The 17,103-nt window shown below is 32.0% G+C and overlaps 1 protein-coding gene and 1 pseudogene across 4 annotated transcripts in view; one reads left to right on the top strand and one right to left on the bottom strand.

Annotated features, from left to right (window-relative positions):
- Window positions 1–374: 374 nt before the first annotated feature.
- Window positions 375–17,103, bottom strand: part of EPHA5 (EPH receptor A5) — a 340,616-nt gene continuing 323,887 nt past the window's right edge. For all 4 annotated transcript variants that reach the window (XM_090266816.1, XM_090266817.1, XM_090266818.1 and 1 more), the window contains 3 exons: window positions 11,550–11,743; window positions 7,718–7,873; window positions 375–609 (listed from right to left, as the gene is read on the bottom strand). In XM_090266816.1, coding sequence (XP_090122942.1) covers window positions 504–609; window positions 7,718–7,873; window positions 11,550–11,743 — 456 coding nt within the window. In that variant the 3' untranslated portion in view covers window positions 375–503. The remainder of the gene's footprint in view (window positions 610–7,717; window positions 7,874–11,549; window positions 11,744–17,103) is intronic.
- LOC150020067 (mitotic spindle assembly checkpoint protein MAD2A pseudogene) lies at window positions 12,806–15,455 on the top strand (annotated as a pseudogene).

Here is a 17,103-nt window from a genome sequence, read left to right as displayed (position 1 = left end):
TCATCTAAACCATATTGCTCCTTAATACACTTATGTAGACAATTAAGATTTGAAGTAAACTTCGGTAAATTGCAGCTTTTGTTAACTCACACATGACTATAAAACTTTTCCTTTCAAGTAGGTTCTTGGAAGTTTTGAAAGGTGCTGCCTTAATCCAGTCTATAAAGGTGCTTTTTATAGCTATATATTTCATGTATAAAATCTTGTAGAAGTAGTGGGAAGGATTTGTAGCTGAAAGATAAGATAATGTTTAAATTCACGCTGTTATTCCAAAGAGGTCATATTTGTTTCATTAAAAAAAAAAAAAAAATGAAGACACTGAGAGGAAGCTAAGGAGATTTTAGTAAAACACTGATTACAAATCCCGTGGGTGAAATAAATGCTCTCCAAAGGTTTAGAAATCACTGAGTTTTCCCTTTTTCCTCTTTGCTGTTAAAATAAATCTCAGGGCTTGTTTAGAAAGTGCAGAATCATTCATTCAATGAAGGGGCATTAAAATGGAGTTACAATGGCACCATCCCATTTACCAGCTGCACCTTCATTTCTTGAAGGCTGTTCATGATCTTCTTCTGGTGACCGACAAGAGTCACGCCAAGCCGTCTCAAATCCCTGCATGAAGAAAGCACACATTTGGTGTATGTATTGATTTAATTTGTAGCACACCTCAATATTTCACGCTGGCAAAGCGGCAAACATTTTGCAGAAACTAATTCAATTACAGTCTCAATTTAGGCACACTGCATCCAATTTTCAAAGGCAGGCTCCAAAATTGTACCTTGAACATTTGTTTCCTGTCCAAGAACCATTTATAATGAGGAGTGACATAATACATACTTGCCCCCTTTTTAAAGACAGCATTATAGTGGTAGCACAGAGTGGTGAAAAAACTAATTTGCACATGCTTACCAATAAATATATAAATTAAAGTGTACAATTCCATTGAATACTTTTGTAAATGTGGACCTAAAATATAAATATACCTTATTTTTGCTAAATATAGTAAGCATAAAATATACTTTCAAAAAATCACAGCTAAGCAATTGAAGACTAAACTCTTTAAATGATTCAGTCAGTACAATCACATTATGTAACAGATATCATTAGGAGATAGTCAGCACTACATTGCTCTTATAACACTTCCAAATACTTTATTCTTTTACTTGGAATCCAGAGTACCAGAACTTGATTCCTTTGACAAATAATATCTAGGCTCTATTGCCATTTAGACTTGAGCATTCTGAAGATTTCACACTATCAGAAAGTTTTTTCAACCATGATACTCCCATTGTTTCTGTTGAACAAGCTTATTACCCAAAAGAACATTACAAACGTTTAGGTTTCAAAACTAACAACACTGTATGATATTCATAGCTAGTGCCCATGATTTTAAAATTTATTTTCTAAAATATTCAGGAATTCTATTCCCTTAAACTATATATTTAGCAAATATAATTATTCATGTATGTTTGGTAAATAACATCAATAGTAGAAAAAAAGAGCATGAACAATTCAACATTTTTAAATGACAAAGTTGTCATGTTAGACTTTGTAAATAATTACTTTAATAAACATTTTATGCTGAAAGTAGAGTGTTTGGCATTCAATAAATGTATTAATTTCAGATTGTCTTAGAAGTTCATGAAATTAAATATAAAGACATTGGAATAATTATATATAAAATTGAATAGTTTTGGAAACTCAAAGATATCTCTTCATTATCAGAGGATATAATTTTAATAAGTACTTAGGCTCCATATTCATTAGTGTTAGAAATAATTAATTTTTAAAATATCGTCTTGGGTTTTTTCTCTTTATGTTTTTATTTTAATTTATCATGATAGATTCAGCAAATGGCAAGCATATAAAAAAGAAACAATAATTTTGATGGACAAATATTTCTTAGAATGTGACTATTAAACATTAAATTTAGAAATTGTCATACTTCCAAAACACCAGAGTACAATATAAAAATAATAATAATGGTAAGCATTGAAGGCAATCATCAGTAAAACTTAAAAACTATTAAAAATTCACTTTGAAACAAAACCATTTTGTTAGTTATGAAATAGAATACACAATAGGTAGTTACAGACTAACATAGAAATAAGAGGTTTGAGTTTAATATTGTTTTTTTTTTTTTTTTTTAAATTAAATCCAAGTGTCTCAGCTTTGCCCTTGTTAACATTACAGGCTCACAAGTTCTTGGAGGGACTTGTACAGTGTAGAATATCTAGCAGCATCTCTGGCCTCTCCTCACTAAATGCCAGAATGACTGCACTGCCTCTGACCCTTTGTCATGACAAGACAAAATGTCTCCAGACATTGTCATATGTCTCCTGAAGGACAAAACCTTCCCTGATTGAAAACCACTACAGTAAGTATAAAAATAATAGGTGACAATCAAGATATCTTATTTCTATATGTAAGAAAAATATATACTCTTATGATGTAGATTTTTGCTAACCTCCTTTTATGGATAAGAAAACAAAGTCTTAGAGAATTTTAATCAGTTGGCTAGGTAACATAGCCAGGGGGTAGCAGAGGTAGGACTAAAACTAAGAAGCTGACACCAAAGGTTATACTCCTTTTATTTATCATTACTCTGAGATATGATTTTGAGCAAAGTACTTCAAATTGCATGCGATTATTTATTCCTCTGTAAGATGAGAACTGTGTAGCTATAACATCAAGTATATGAAATCATAAAAGAAAGATGATAGTAAATGATGGAAACTGAACTCATACTTCTTTATCTGAGCCTGCGGTAACCCGACCTATACTTCATGAACATTTCAGTTATGAGCTAAATAATATTCTCATGTTTCCACATGTAACTTATGAATCATAAAGTTTTTGTAGATGTAGGTATTCATGGGTGCTCATGGAGAAAAGGAACTAACATTTCTTAACCTAAAAAAATCAATCTCTACTGGAAAATTTAAATAACTAGTATTGAAAATGAAATTCTAAAACATGCTTTATAGCCCAAGGTTCAAAAATACTGATATAATATATATGTACTTAAACTGCACAATTCATATGAGTAATTCATTATTAGGAAGGAGCTTTTAAAAATGATCATTATAGTCTGTTTTGAAAGACATGAAAAAAAAATTATAGATTTTCCCACTGAAAAGGCATAGACTTTGAATATACAATACCAAAACCTTAATTTGAAGTGTGTGCATGTGTGTAAGCATGTTTGTACATGAGTCTGTTTTCCATATTCCAACTCTTGTTTGCTTTGTCTGATATTAAATCATTGATTTGACTTATTTTTATTTCCACTGTTTTACCTTATTGTTATAGTATTTTAAATATAACTTCATTATCTGAAAAATAATGACACAAGAAAGACTCTGGTTCAGTGTTTTGCAATTATATTTGTAATGATGTTGCAAATGAGAATTAAAAATGGTGTTAGCAAAATGTTTCCAGTAAAGTTTAATTAACTTTATTTCTATATTGTTAAATGTATTATTTTCTTTTAAGTAGTTCTTCTTCACTCTTTTGTAATTTATAACAATTATTATTTTACTCCCCAAAGTAAATATTAAATGACCAACTTAACAGTAATAATGTAAAATAAATTTGATAAAAGTCGAAGTATTTTACATTTATTGATAAAGTTTATGCTTTATTCCTAATAATTTTGAAAAAATATTTAGGAACAATGCCATTATATGATACTCATTTTATTTTTCTGTGTAGAAAATTTTATAGCTAGGAAAAGTTTTAAATTTATCACCTTTATAAATATTATGCTCATTTTACCATGACCTTGTGGAATCTTAAGTGGTACCCAGAGCCAATACTAATGATTAAAATTATATTTCAGCATAGGCTTTTAATTTTCAACTTAATGAGAATAGCACTGTTACATAAAAAATAGTTTGGGTTTTGTCAACAAAGCATGATTAGTTTTAGAAGTGTCTAATATAATGAATCACCATTGCATTTTATCAAATATTATTCCATAAATTAAACAATGAGAAACACTAATGTTATGATACTAAGATAGCAGAATAAAAAATAGAGAGTAATAAGGTGTGTCTAGCTGATGCTGAAGCAACTCCTGATTATTCAGGATTTAGTTTATCCATTGTGGATGAGTCAGTCCCTTACACATTCTTCTTCCTTCTGCTTTACACACCATTCAACCATTTCGCTGGTGCTTAACCCCACCAACACTGGCTGGATAGGAGAAGGGAGAAGAGAGATTAATGACTTATTCACTAAATTTCAGGGTTTATTCTTTTTGTCAGAGTTTGGTTATTCATTTGTATGTTTGAAAGTTCTTGGTTCATTTAAAAGAATCTCAATAATTATTTATATGGCTACTGCACAAGAAAAATGTATTTACATTTGGCAAGAGAGGGTTGACCATGGCCTGGTCATGATCTTCAATAGATGAGACAATGTGAGAGTTAGACGAGAAGTTTCAGATTATTCATGTAGAACAAATAGGATTTTAAGTCTTCTTATGTGTACTTTAACTGTATAAAAAGTAGCATAATGACTATATTAAAAGTTAAGAAATCTATTTTAAGTTAGTGTGCACAAATTTTGGCTCAGGATTGGGGAAACTTTCATTTTAGTAGTTTATGACCCCATTTTAATAAATGGTATTAACAGGAATATCCTCAGCTTATAGCCAATTGCTATAATATTTAAATTCATCAGATTATACTCATCTTCTGAGTAATCAAAGTTGACAATACAGATCAGACAAGAAGTTTAAAAAGCAACTGTAATACTGCCTTCAATTCAAATTTTTGGATTCAATTTGTAACTCATCACAAGCTCACACTTCCCCCTGTGTACAATACCTCACTGCATTTACACACCCTGCTACAGATTGTGTCATTACTGCCATAACAATTACTCTCATAAGAGCACTGCACACAGAATAGCAAGGTTTAGGAACAGAGGAGAGCAGACAGAAATGTGTAAGGTTGAAGATATCTTTTGTTAAACATGTTTTGATTCTGAGCTCTCAAAAATTTTTTTGTTTGTTTGTTTGTTTGTTTTGTTCCTTTCACACTAAGCCATAAATGCATGTACTGGCAAAAAAATAATCATAAAAATAAAATTAATCTTTATGATGTATTTTTTTAACGTAAATAAATGGTTCTAAAAAACTAATTCTTACTCTTCCTTTTATAAACCTGCTACGAGAACAAATTTGATGGCACAAATTATACATATGGAAATTTGATATTTTACTTTATATTTATGATGTTAACATTTTTAAAAACATTTATTACAGGTATGAATATATTCTTCCAGTTTTCAGTTTCTATTCCAGCAATGACACTGGTAATAATATTTTATTTTATTATAATACTATATGTGCTCCACAAAATAAATATTTAGGTATAGGTAAAGACCATGTGTTAAAAAATCATTATCAAAGTGTTTTAAAAGCTTTTTGTTGTTGTTGTTTTAGCTGCTATTCCAGTTCCTTTGACAAAAGTCCTTAATAATAACTGACTTTTTTGAAGGGCAAGCAAAATGTATAGATAATGTTTTTCTTATACTTTATATATTGGACCAAAAGTGAAACTGATTACTCATTATTTTGTGTTATTTAATATAACATTTGATAAATATATTCTTACCAAATGGGAAAAATGTGGTAAGAAAATACAATAAAGTAGAGGACATATATTTAGAAGTCCTGAGTTCTCCAAGAAATGATTTCCAATGGGGTTAGTTAACATTTGCTGGCCCAGTGTCTAGGAAAGGATGTATTCACATAGGTATCTATAGCAATTGACCTATGGAAGGCAACATTCTCTGAATAGAAATATATCGATAAGTCTCCTCATTTCACCTTACCCTTCTGGTCAGAGTAAATAAATTAAAAGACAAAAATATCTTATGTAGGCATTATAGCAAGAGGCAAGAAGCCACCAAAGTAATAGACATACAGAGAAGAAATTGAACCAAATAGAGAAAAATTTATCAGACAAAAATTGCTGAAGAATATAAATGAAGTGGACAGCCATTGTAAGAAGGTGGAAGAACTTATTAGGGCTTGAAAGAAACATACACAAGATGAGAGTTTTGGGATAAGAAAGTAAAGAGAAAAAAATTAAAAGAAATAAAAGAATGGGAAACCATAATGCTAAATTATTAAGTACATGCATCATATTTTAGGGTCCTGATGATTTAAAGTAAAGCAGGTAGTTAGTGCAAACCCATTACTAGTGGTTAGAACTATTCTGTGAAGGGAGAAGCAAAGAGGCAGTAGATGCAAATATATGTGTATATGTGCTGTTTTAATAAAAAAAGAGACATTGTTTAATGCAAATAATTTTATTGTATATTTACAAGTAATCTGACATTGGGTAGAAGAAATATCTACAGTCTCACTTTAATATAAAATGACAAATGACTTTAATAAATTAAAATGACCATTTTTTATGGAATAAATTAAATAACAATCATGTAAAAATAGTTTTAAATTATCAGTATAATTTTCTGTTTCCTACTTTAAATATAGCACAAATGAGCTCGTTGAGTGTCCAAAGAAATAATGGGCCAAGCGAATTTGTCATCAAGTTGATATGATTTGGTGGGAATAGGAAGAATGGGATTCAGTCAATTATGAGAGCAAGCTGAATGGTGATTTTAGGTCCTTTTAGCTATAGGTATAATGGAAGAGAAATGTTGAGAATGTGACATTAACTGATGATAAGTGATAGTACCCTGTTACCTTTTTTTGTGCATGTGCAGTGGATTCAATGAATCAAAGAATGCCAGAATAATACAAAGGTGAAAGAGAATGTCTCTGTGCTCATATTATATGAAGTAATGGAATATGGACTGTGTCTTACTGCCTTAGCATATTCTACCATGTTTTAATCCTTACAACAATATTTTAACCTTTGAATTCAGAGCTACTTTAGAGTAATTTATCATTATATTCATAGGTTAAAACATTATTCATGTTTATGTAATCTAGATAGAACCACCATAATGACAGTTTTCACAAATAACAAATATTAGGCTAGAATAATCATACATACATAGTATATAATAAAATACAGACAACTTACAACCTTAAAGAATTTAATATTTAACTCCAGTGATTTTTATTTAGTAATATTTGATGGTTTTATCTTAAACGTGCAAACATAAACGGGCACAATTGGTTCCACTGAGATTTTACTAAATAACAAATGAGAGGCAGGATTGAATATATCCTTGGATTGCAAGAATATAAGGTGCACCATTTAGAGATTACATGAGATTTCTGCCTGGGAAGTTTTGTTTAAGATGCTTATTCCTGGGTATTCATCATAGCTGAAATTTAAGAATATGTTTTGTTGTTACATAGGACTAGTCATACCAATTGTGCTTACAGTTTGTTTTGTATTTACATTCATATAGCACAAGTACCAGTATAAAAACTTTGTCAAAAAAATCTTTTTCGCATCATAAAATAACAGTATTTTGCCAAAGAGCTGTTATTTCAATTATTCAAATATTCAAATTCTGTTTGTTTAATGCAAAGAAGCAGAGACATTGGCCACAAGTAGCATTAACCATGCAGTTGTTAACAATAGAGGCTAAAAAAGAAGAGGTTTCTTTGAAAGCTGCCACACATGGACAAAGGTTAATTGATTTCCTTTGACCTCATCCACATTGGTTTCTGGACACATTTTCTCACCCTAGCAATTTTGTAAAAATTATCAGAAAAATTACTCACTCCAAGGTCACCTGAGCCACAGCGTCCATTGAACTGTATCCATTTTCCATGAAAATTTCTGCATACCGGCCCATTTTGATTGCTTCTAGCCATTCACCTACTGATCTATAGGCCCCGGATCCCAGTGGGCCATGTTCTGCCAATAAATTAGATACTCTAAAACATACAAAACATATTAAAAGTGACATTTTAACTCTTTTATAACAAATTGCATTGTAATGTTAACTCATAGTCAATATTTATAAGGCAAAATACAAAAATGAAAACATGGAAGAAAAAGTTTTGATATACAAAACACAAAATCAGTATATTCAGATTTTTTCTATTCATAGTTTATGAGGAATTATAATGGTTTAATAAATTAATTTTCTTAATATAAAACATTACCTAAATTTTTCATGTAACTATTTAGACATATGTATTTCCTACTAGTGTATTGTTTGTAAAAATAATATAGACACTGCTACCAAATATAGATATGCAGGATAATTTGTGCAAAGCCAATTGTTTCCAGACTTTGCTAGAAAAACTTACACTTATTTAATTAATTTAATAGAAAGTATATTCTTTACCTTATCCTCTCACACGGGGATACTTGCTAATTCACTCAAGTGTAATAGAACTTGGAAAACAACATGTAACCACAAACAGTAAGAAAACTGAGTAAGACCAATCAAACCATGTGATATTTTGACCTATATTGAATTCATACTCTTCGGCCAAAAATAATGTGATGATCATAATGATAATAATCACTTTTGGAAATGTATCTTAAGGAAACAATTGGGGGAAATGGCAAAAAGTACACATAGAATTTTTTTTGCTACTGAGAATAAACATTAAAAATAATTTAAATGCCCTTCAATGGGTGTTTATTTAAGTAAAATTTAACCATAAGATATAGCTATCTTTCTACTCATGTTCTCTGCACTTTCTATATCCTATTTATACTTCAAACTACCCATGTGTAGTTTCTTCCAAACAAATTCTATAAAAAGTGCTCTGGTTGAAATGAGCAATGGCCTCTATTTTGCCAAAATCTGTGAACATTTTTCACACAGTAAGATGATTAGCCTCCAGAAACATCTAACAGCCATCCCTACAACTACCTCCCCCTCAAAATCCTCCCTAATCTCAACTTTTTTTGAATCATCATTCTTTCTTTCTTGGCTACCATGACATTGAATATGTTTGGTTTCCCCTTAATTTCCTTTGTCTATTATTCTTTCTTTTCCTAACTTTAAAGTTTTAAGGGAACCAGGACTTGGCCCCATATCCTTTCTGCTCAGACTATAACTCCTTTCTACTTAGACAATTTTTCCCAATTTCTTGTTTCAAATAGCATTTAATATTACCCAATTTTTATCTCCCATCAAGGTCTCTTATATCGTCGTCGGCAGCCGTCCGTCTCGAGAGACGATGGTGTAGCTTCTTAAGAGTCTATCTGCACCGCCGAGAATGGCTGTGCAGTCCGACTCGGGAGTGACACGGTATCTGTCTCCTCCCGTGTTGAATCGACATCTTGCGATGAAGCTACAGAGCCTGGGCAGGGTGATATGGAGGGTCTGCTGTTGCCCATGCAGCAGACCCCCCCTCTCTTCGCAGCTGAAGGGTCCAAGGGAAAGACGGAGTCAATACAGCTTGGCTTCAGGTGCGCCGCAGGAGTTGCCAGTGTTGACTACAACGTCAAACCGCCTTAGGGACTCCGGCTCCGGATTTTCTGTCGGGGTTTACTCCCTTAGCCTTTCCCCTGAAGAGGTATGCCGCAAGGCAGCGGAGGTTTTTTGGAGTCAGAGTTTTCCTTCTCTTATATAGTCATATGCTTACATTATCCCTCCATCTGTCTCACAGGACTATCACTAATATTTCCAAAACCATGCTCATTTTTTTAGATCAAATTCTTCCTGAAGTGCTCCCATTAGAGTATATGATACAACATTTCTCTGCTTTCTTATCTTCAATTCCCTCACAATCTATCATTGTGAATACTATTCACTTAATGCTTTCTATCTCATTTGTTAGCACCTTTGTTCAAGACATCATCAAGTCTTACCTACACAACTATTCTAGCTTTCCAGTTTTCCTCCGAAATTATACTCTCACTTCTCACCTCAAAACCAAAGTGTTCCTAAAATATTTTATTTCTTCTTAATCCCTCTTTCCCTCAGTAGTTTGTGGCTCAATTCTGTGTACTCAGCACCTAACCCTCAGCATGACACAGAGTAGACACACGAATATTTGGTGCATGAGCAAAAGGATAGCTTATAATGATTTGTAGCCATAAAGCACTGTAGGAGGAAACAGCTGGAGAGTAGTATCTTAAAGCTGAGATAGTAGAATAGTTGCAATTTTTGTTAATAGCAAAGTATAGAATATGACTATGACAAGAAGATTCAAAGGTAGTTCAGAGACCAAAATCATGAAATCAGAAAATTTCCAGGTATTGAGAGACATTCAAATATCATCTACATGGTTACTGAAATCACCAAGCTTTGTGACATGAGGAGAAATATAGAGAAAGGGAATGAATCAGAAACTAACACCTTCTAGAATCAGATTTGTAGATGGCTAGACAAAGATGGGTAGTAAGTGATATAGTCTTAAGTCAAATTAGTTTAAATGAAACCTAGCAAGCTGTTTCTACATATTGCGCCAAGAAAATATGAAAATTTTTTGTATATTTTGAAACTGCTCTCAAGCTGTAATGATGATGCTGATATAAATTAACACAATTTAGAATATAAAAATGTCTTCTTTACATTTCCTTTCTTTATATCTATTTGTGACAACTTAACATAATTCAAACAAGTAGATGAGAGAAATGTTTAATATTTTATATGACAATAAACAATATGAAAGCAGATATTTCAGGGAAAACATAAGGAATAATTGCTAAGGAGATGCATTTTCCAGTTGCTACCACAGAAAGTTAATGATCCTTGAACAGTTTGAAGATTCATTCCTTATTTGTCTTTAAAAATAAATTTTTGCATAGTAAACAAATGTTATGTCAGAATCATAGAACTTATGTAACTTTATCAACAAATTGTTTCTCATTTAGTTTATTCTAATAGGTGGCCAATTCAGTTACTGTCATGAAACATTTTTTATTGTAAAAATAAACAATTTCCTCAAATCCAGTGAAAATAACAATCTAGAAAATGTTATAGTACAGAGTCCAACTGATTTATCTTTTGAGGGAATAACTGTAATTTTTCAGGTTAAATAGATAAAGTATATTTTACAAATATGGAACATTATTTATATGCATTCATAATGAAATAAGCTTATTTGCCCACATAAACCATTTCCCCACAAAATTACTCATATTTAATTAACCAAATATCTGTGTACAACTGGATAAGAGTAAAGGGTTCCTAAAATGTTGTTAATATTCATAAAATATGACAGACTCTAAAATCTATTTTAAATCAATCAAAAATAATTATTGGTAGATATTTATAATTTAAAATATATCAGTACTTAATATGCTTTTCCTGATGGCTTTAATAATATTAATTTTTCCCCATCTACACCTGTGGGGGATACAAAAGACATGACAATATACACATTATGCATTTGAGCATTTTTAAAAATAGTACCTGAACTTGGCTACAGTTAACATTCTTCTGAACAGGCATGCTATACTATTAGATTAAGTATAGGTGCTTTGAAGTATAATTTAATCATTTCTACTTCATTCATTGTAAGATAATAACTTTATGGTCATAGATTTAGAAGTTAACATGCACAGAAATGATTTGATTTAATATTGGTGGCATCAATTTCAATAAGCTAAATTCAAGAAAACCTCTTCAGTTCTGGACTGTACCTGCTTGATGCATTAACCAGTGTCTTCAAGCTACTTGGGTTCCGTATAAGCTTGTCCAGCATGTTGACGATTTCATCAAACTTGGGCCTGCTATTTCGGTCTTTCTGCCAGCAATCCAGCATTAATTGGTAGAGAGCAGCAGGACAGTCCATGGGGCTTGGCAGACGGTAGCCTTCCTCTACTGCTTTAATCACCTGTTAAAGCAAATCGGAACCAGTCCCAAAACCACAAGTTTAGTAGAGCATCCTCTTCTATCTAACTTTCATCCTTTCTTTTTTCTTACTCTTGCAATAACAACCAGTTTCACTATCTCTAAAATCCCCAGTTACTTACATTTGCTGCAAAACAATGTCAAGGAATAAATATACTATCCCAATATAGAAGGATAAGCTTTCTTCAATTATTATAAAGAAAATAAATGTTAATCATTTTTACCTAAGATCTTGATGAATGGTGATTTGTAAAATTAATTCACATAAAAATAAACAGTTCGTGTTTTACTTAGCACTGAATTCTGGAATCAAATAGACATTAAATCTTCTTGTGATTTCTCTGAAAAGTTAATGTCTTTTTAATGAAAAATTATGAGCAGAACCACACTTTTAAAATAATAGAACTGCAATTTTACATAAAAACAGACTTTTGGATGGTAAATGATTGATAAATCAAAGGCTAAATTAGTATAACTATCTCATGTATCATTTAATAATGTCTAGGTCTGGCTGTTTATTATCATCTACTAACTTCTGTCAGAAATTTGGATAATTATCTAGTAGCAGAGGCATTGCAAATATCATTGATTTTTAAATGCAACCACATGTATGAATATCAGTCTGATTGTGAGATTATTTTATCAAAAACATTTTTAATGTTGCTGCTGCTCTCAAAATATGTAACTGCAGAAAAGAGTTGATTATGCTACTGATTATAATAATACAGGTTTTATACTATTATTAAAAATCAAGTGTTTGAGTGATACCCAAAACCAATACTATCGAATATATTTCTTACATATTTTATGTATATTTTTTAACATTCAAAATTTACTACATTTTTCCAAAAGGATTTTAGGTTTGGTCTGACAATTAGTAAAAATTAAATGATTAGAATAGGAAATTTACAAAGATAATTTGAATTGGAAAGAAACCAGGCTCTCTATGATAAAGGAAATGCCATTTGAACAAGATCAGTGACAAATGGAAAGAGGATGAAAGAGCAGATTTAGGGTGCATTTATGACAAAGAGGTTAAGGAGAGATGAGAGAAGCATTTGAGATAAAACAAGTCCAGTGCTCTCACACTGGACGGTTGTTGCTGTTAGTTTTAGGCAAGCGCATCAGTGGAGCAATGGATGTTGACGGGCAGAATCTGGGCTTACTTTATTTCAGGTGAATGGGCAACACTCGTATGGCAATGTGCAGAAATCTGGCTAGAGCACAAGAAATACCTGGATTCATAAATGTGCACGTCATTAGCACTTGGTCACAGTCTAAAGCTGGGTGTAGTTTATATCATCTTGGGAAAGGCATAAAATAATGGTTCCAGAGATGCACCAATAGTTAAATACAGACAAAAAAAAAAAAAAAAAAAAAAAAAAAGTACTCGAGGACTCTAAAAATAAATGGTTAAATACATGTTGAATAACTATGAGCAAAATACAAATGCTCCTCCAATTATGTTGGGTTTATGGCCCAATAAACCCATTGTAAACTGAAAATATCCTAGGTTGAAATGCATTTAATACACCTAACCCACGGAACTTCATAGCTTGGTCTAGCCTCCCTTAAACCTACTTAGAACACTTAAAATTAGCCTACAGTTGAGCAAAATCATCTAACACAAAGCCTATTTTACAATAAAGTGTTGAATAACTCATGTAATTAATTATGTGTAATGTTTTTGGACATCATAAAGTTTAAAATTTCTAAGTTGAACCATCATAATTCAGGGACTGTCTCTACTTCCCACCTTAGTTAACAACTCAAACACAATATAAAAAATAAAGGCAAACTATAGCAGAAAATATAAAAATCTATAACTTATGGTCAATAAATTTAATACATTTAAAGCTCATGCATATTGAGAAATAAATAAGACAACAGATTTATGAGAAATATATATTAATCAAAAACATAAAAGTGAAAAACTAAAAAAATTTAAATAATTTTACATATTATTCTGTCATATTAAATAATTAGTAAAAGAATAAGAAGTGTCATTTGCACTCATATAGTAATATAAGCTCTTTTATTTATTAATTTGCTTATATGACTCCCTGTTACTTATATAGACAGTGGTTATTCTCTTTAATAGCATATACATACCAAAATTAAATGTCATAATATAATGCATATCATGAAATATTTCATCATGGAGTGAAAACATTCTTATGTATTTAAAACGTAATTTATTTTATAATAAGCTTTCTCCCAAAGTTGCAACTAATCAAGTCTTTTTCTTTAGCACCTTTTTTAAAACATCTTTATATCACTGAGCAGCCAGTCTTTATATGTAACCTTGGAATGACTAATTAAACAAATTCTTTAGTTTTAACGGAAATTAATGTTATTTGATCTGAAATTATTTCCAAAATATGTTACTTAATCATCTTTATTTTAATGTAAATTTGATAGAGATACAATAGCATGTCTCTAAGTTAACTTAGATTTGGCCCAGATAATTAGGTCATGGTATTTATTTACTTATTTATTTTTAAAAATAATTTATTTATTTGTTTGTTTGTTTGTTTTTAGAGAGAGGGAAAAGGAGAAAGAGAGGGAGATAAACATCACTGTGTGGTTGCCTCTCACTCACGCCCCCAACTAGGGACCTGACGTGCAACCTAGTCCTGACTGGGAATAGAACCAGAGACACTTGGCTCTCAGGCTCACGCTCAATCCACTGAGCCACAGCAGCCAGGGCCTTAGGTCATGGTATTTAATTATAAATTCATCTTTAAATTTTATCTTTAAAATATATTTAGAACTATAACTTTAGATTTAGTGTTAGACATTTTGAATTTTTTGTTTCATTTTTAGCTGTAATTTCCTTCATAGTTTGGGGGTGAAAAGAATGGCATTCGTACTCTGGTGATTTATGAAATGCCAGAAATCTACCAAAGCACAAGTGTCATTTTACTACAAAAATTATCATTTATAACTAAGTAGAACATAATATAAATTGGTTTCATTACTACTACTATATTTGTTAATATAGGTGGTTGAGGAGTGGTGGGATCCACCAAGGAGTCCATTGGAGTGTGCAGTTTTCATGTGTGGGGGGCACCGCAGCCATTGGTCTGGCGGTGGCGGGGCAGCTCTCCCAGGAGCAGGGCATCACCCTGCACTGGAGCAGTGAAATCATTGGCAAGCTCTTTTCTTTTGGCAACAACAGCATTTTATATCAGTGTGGCATTTATCCCTCAGAAACCTTAACTGGAGTGCAGAAAAATAGACTCACTTTGCTTATAACTGGTGATCCGAGCTCACGTAGCACCTAAATAATGTGGTGGAACAAGTAAAAGATTGCTTTTACAAGTGTTTGGTTCAGAAACTGGTTGCAGTCATCTCGAATATTGAAAGTGAGGTCCTTGAAAGCTGGCAGTTTGATACTGAATGTGACAATGGTTGCCAAAAGGTGACAGTATAGCCAGAGAAAAGTCTCAGAAAGCTATCTAAGATGAAATCCACTCAGTGATCACAGCTATAGTGACATTTCTGCCACTGTTGGAAGTTTCTTATTCATTTGATCTGCTGATCTATACAAAGATTTGGTTGTACCTGAAAAGTGGCAAGAGTCAGGGCCATAGCTCATTATCAATTCTCAGCAAGTCTGTCTGAATTCCTTCACTATTAAAATCCACAAAGTCAACAGCATGGCGGCCTACAAAATCCCTATACTTGACTGAAGAGGAGTTGAGGAAAAAAATGTAATTCTCATATGTGTTCCCTGAAACCAAGTCAATAGTAGTTTGTGTTGTGTTTCATTGATTAATTTTTATATGGGGAAAGCACTATAGTTTACTGAACTGTGTATGATCCATTTTTGGTATCTGATTTTCTATAGAGTTGATGTAATTTTTTGCATACTTTTCAAAAAAGAACCAGCAGATGACATTAGCACTGTCATCCATTTTCTTTGAAGGTGATAACTAGATGGGAAAACTTTTGTTATAAAGCTAAACAAACGCCTTTGTAATCAGATTTTTTGGTCAAGTAGATTGACTCAGAATATAGGTAAATATGAAATATGGCAAAGGAAGTCTGAATATTCAGAATCTTTGTTTAGGTCATAATGTAACTAATAATTCACAATAATAAAATATTGTTATTAAGTCATTTAGCCATTTATTTAATTTGTATAGTTTCCATATTGAAAATATATCCAATTATTTGATTTCATGTATAGAATTTACACTTACTAAACTATCGCTATTTCTACTATTTAAATTTTGATGATACAGAATTCTTAAAAATGTCTTTCTGTGTTTTATAAAATCAAGATTTAAATGACAATGATAAATGAAGTTAAACATGTATGTTTAAAAAAATCTAGGTGGTTGAGATGAACAAAGAAAAGAGAAGGAAAAAAAAAAAAGACAACCGAACATTTTATGGACAATCTGCCACTATGTCAGATGTGTTATATCTAAAATATTATCATACGCTCTGCAATTTTCTTGACATTGACATGTAAATCTAGAGTGGAAATACAATTTAAATAATGTTGCCTACATAAACTGCAATACCAAGTGTCCAATATGGCACTATTCACTTGGTGACGAGTTGAATCTATTTGGCCCTTTCCAGGATGTAAGGGTTATTGGGTGCATCTTTTCAGGTATATATGACTTATACAGATACTGTTTGTTTTTTCTGCTCACAGAGCCTCACCCAGCATTTCATCTACAAACACAGAATCCTACCTAGCATACCACACAGCAAGGTTACCCACTTCAGAGTGAAGGGTATGTGAAAATATCACATACTCAGTAATATGTTGGTATACATTTAACAACTGGCTCTTCCTTCTGGGGAAACACTTATAACATTTTCTCATTTATGTAATATAAATACTCCCTTTATATGAATTGCAAGCTACCAATATAATCTCATTCAGGTAGAAATGTTGTACAAGCTGGTTCTGGCAACCACTACATAGCTCATCATCCAGAAACATATATTTTCACTCATAGAATACTAGAAGGCCTTTTAAAGCCAAAGGTGAAGCATCAACTTGGAGGCAACACTCTGAAACATGTTGGTACCATTATTAGGGATGCAGTATATATATTAAATCAGAAACTTCTATACTGTGCACTGTTTCCAATGGCTATGACCAGGGGACAGAACAAAGGTTCCATCAAACTAGCAGTTATGGCTACTTGGCACCTGGACTACTTGTGCTCAGGTACAAGTGATGAGAAGAGGAGTTACCATGGGCAAAGGAAGTTGATATTGAGCAGTAGGGGGCATTAGAGCTGCTTTCACGCAGTTGGGTTAGGAGAAACAGGTGAGGGACCCAGGTGATACACTTGGGGCCATCTTGCTATTCTT

The sequence above is a fragment of the Furipterus horrens genome, unplaced genomic scaffold (genome assembly GCF_987537825.1).
Source record: "Furipterus horrens unplaced genomic scaffold, mFurHor1.1.pri manual_scaffold_2, whole genome shotgun sequence".
Lineage (NCBI taxonomy): Eukaryota > Metazoa > Chordata > Mammalia > Chiroptera > Furipteridae > Furipterus > Furipterus horrens.
This window is presented reverse-complemented; position numbering and strand designations above follow the sequence as displayed.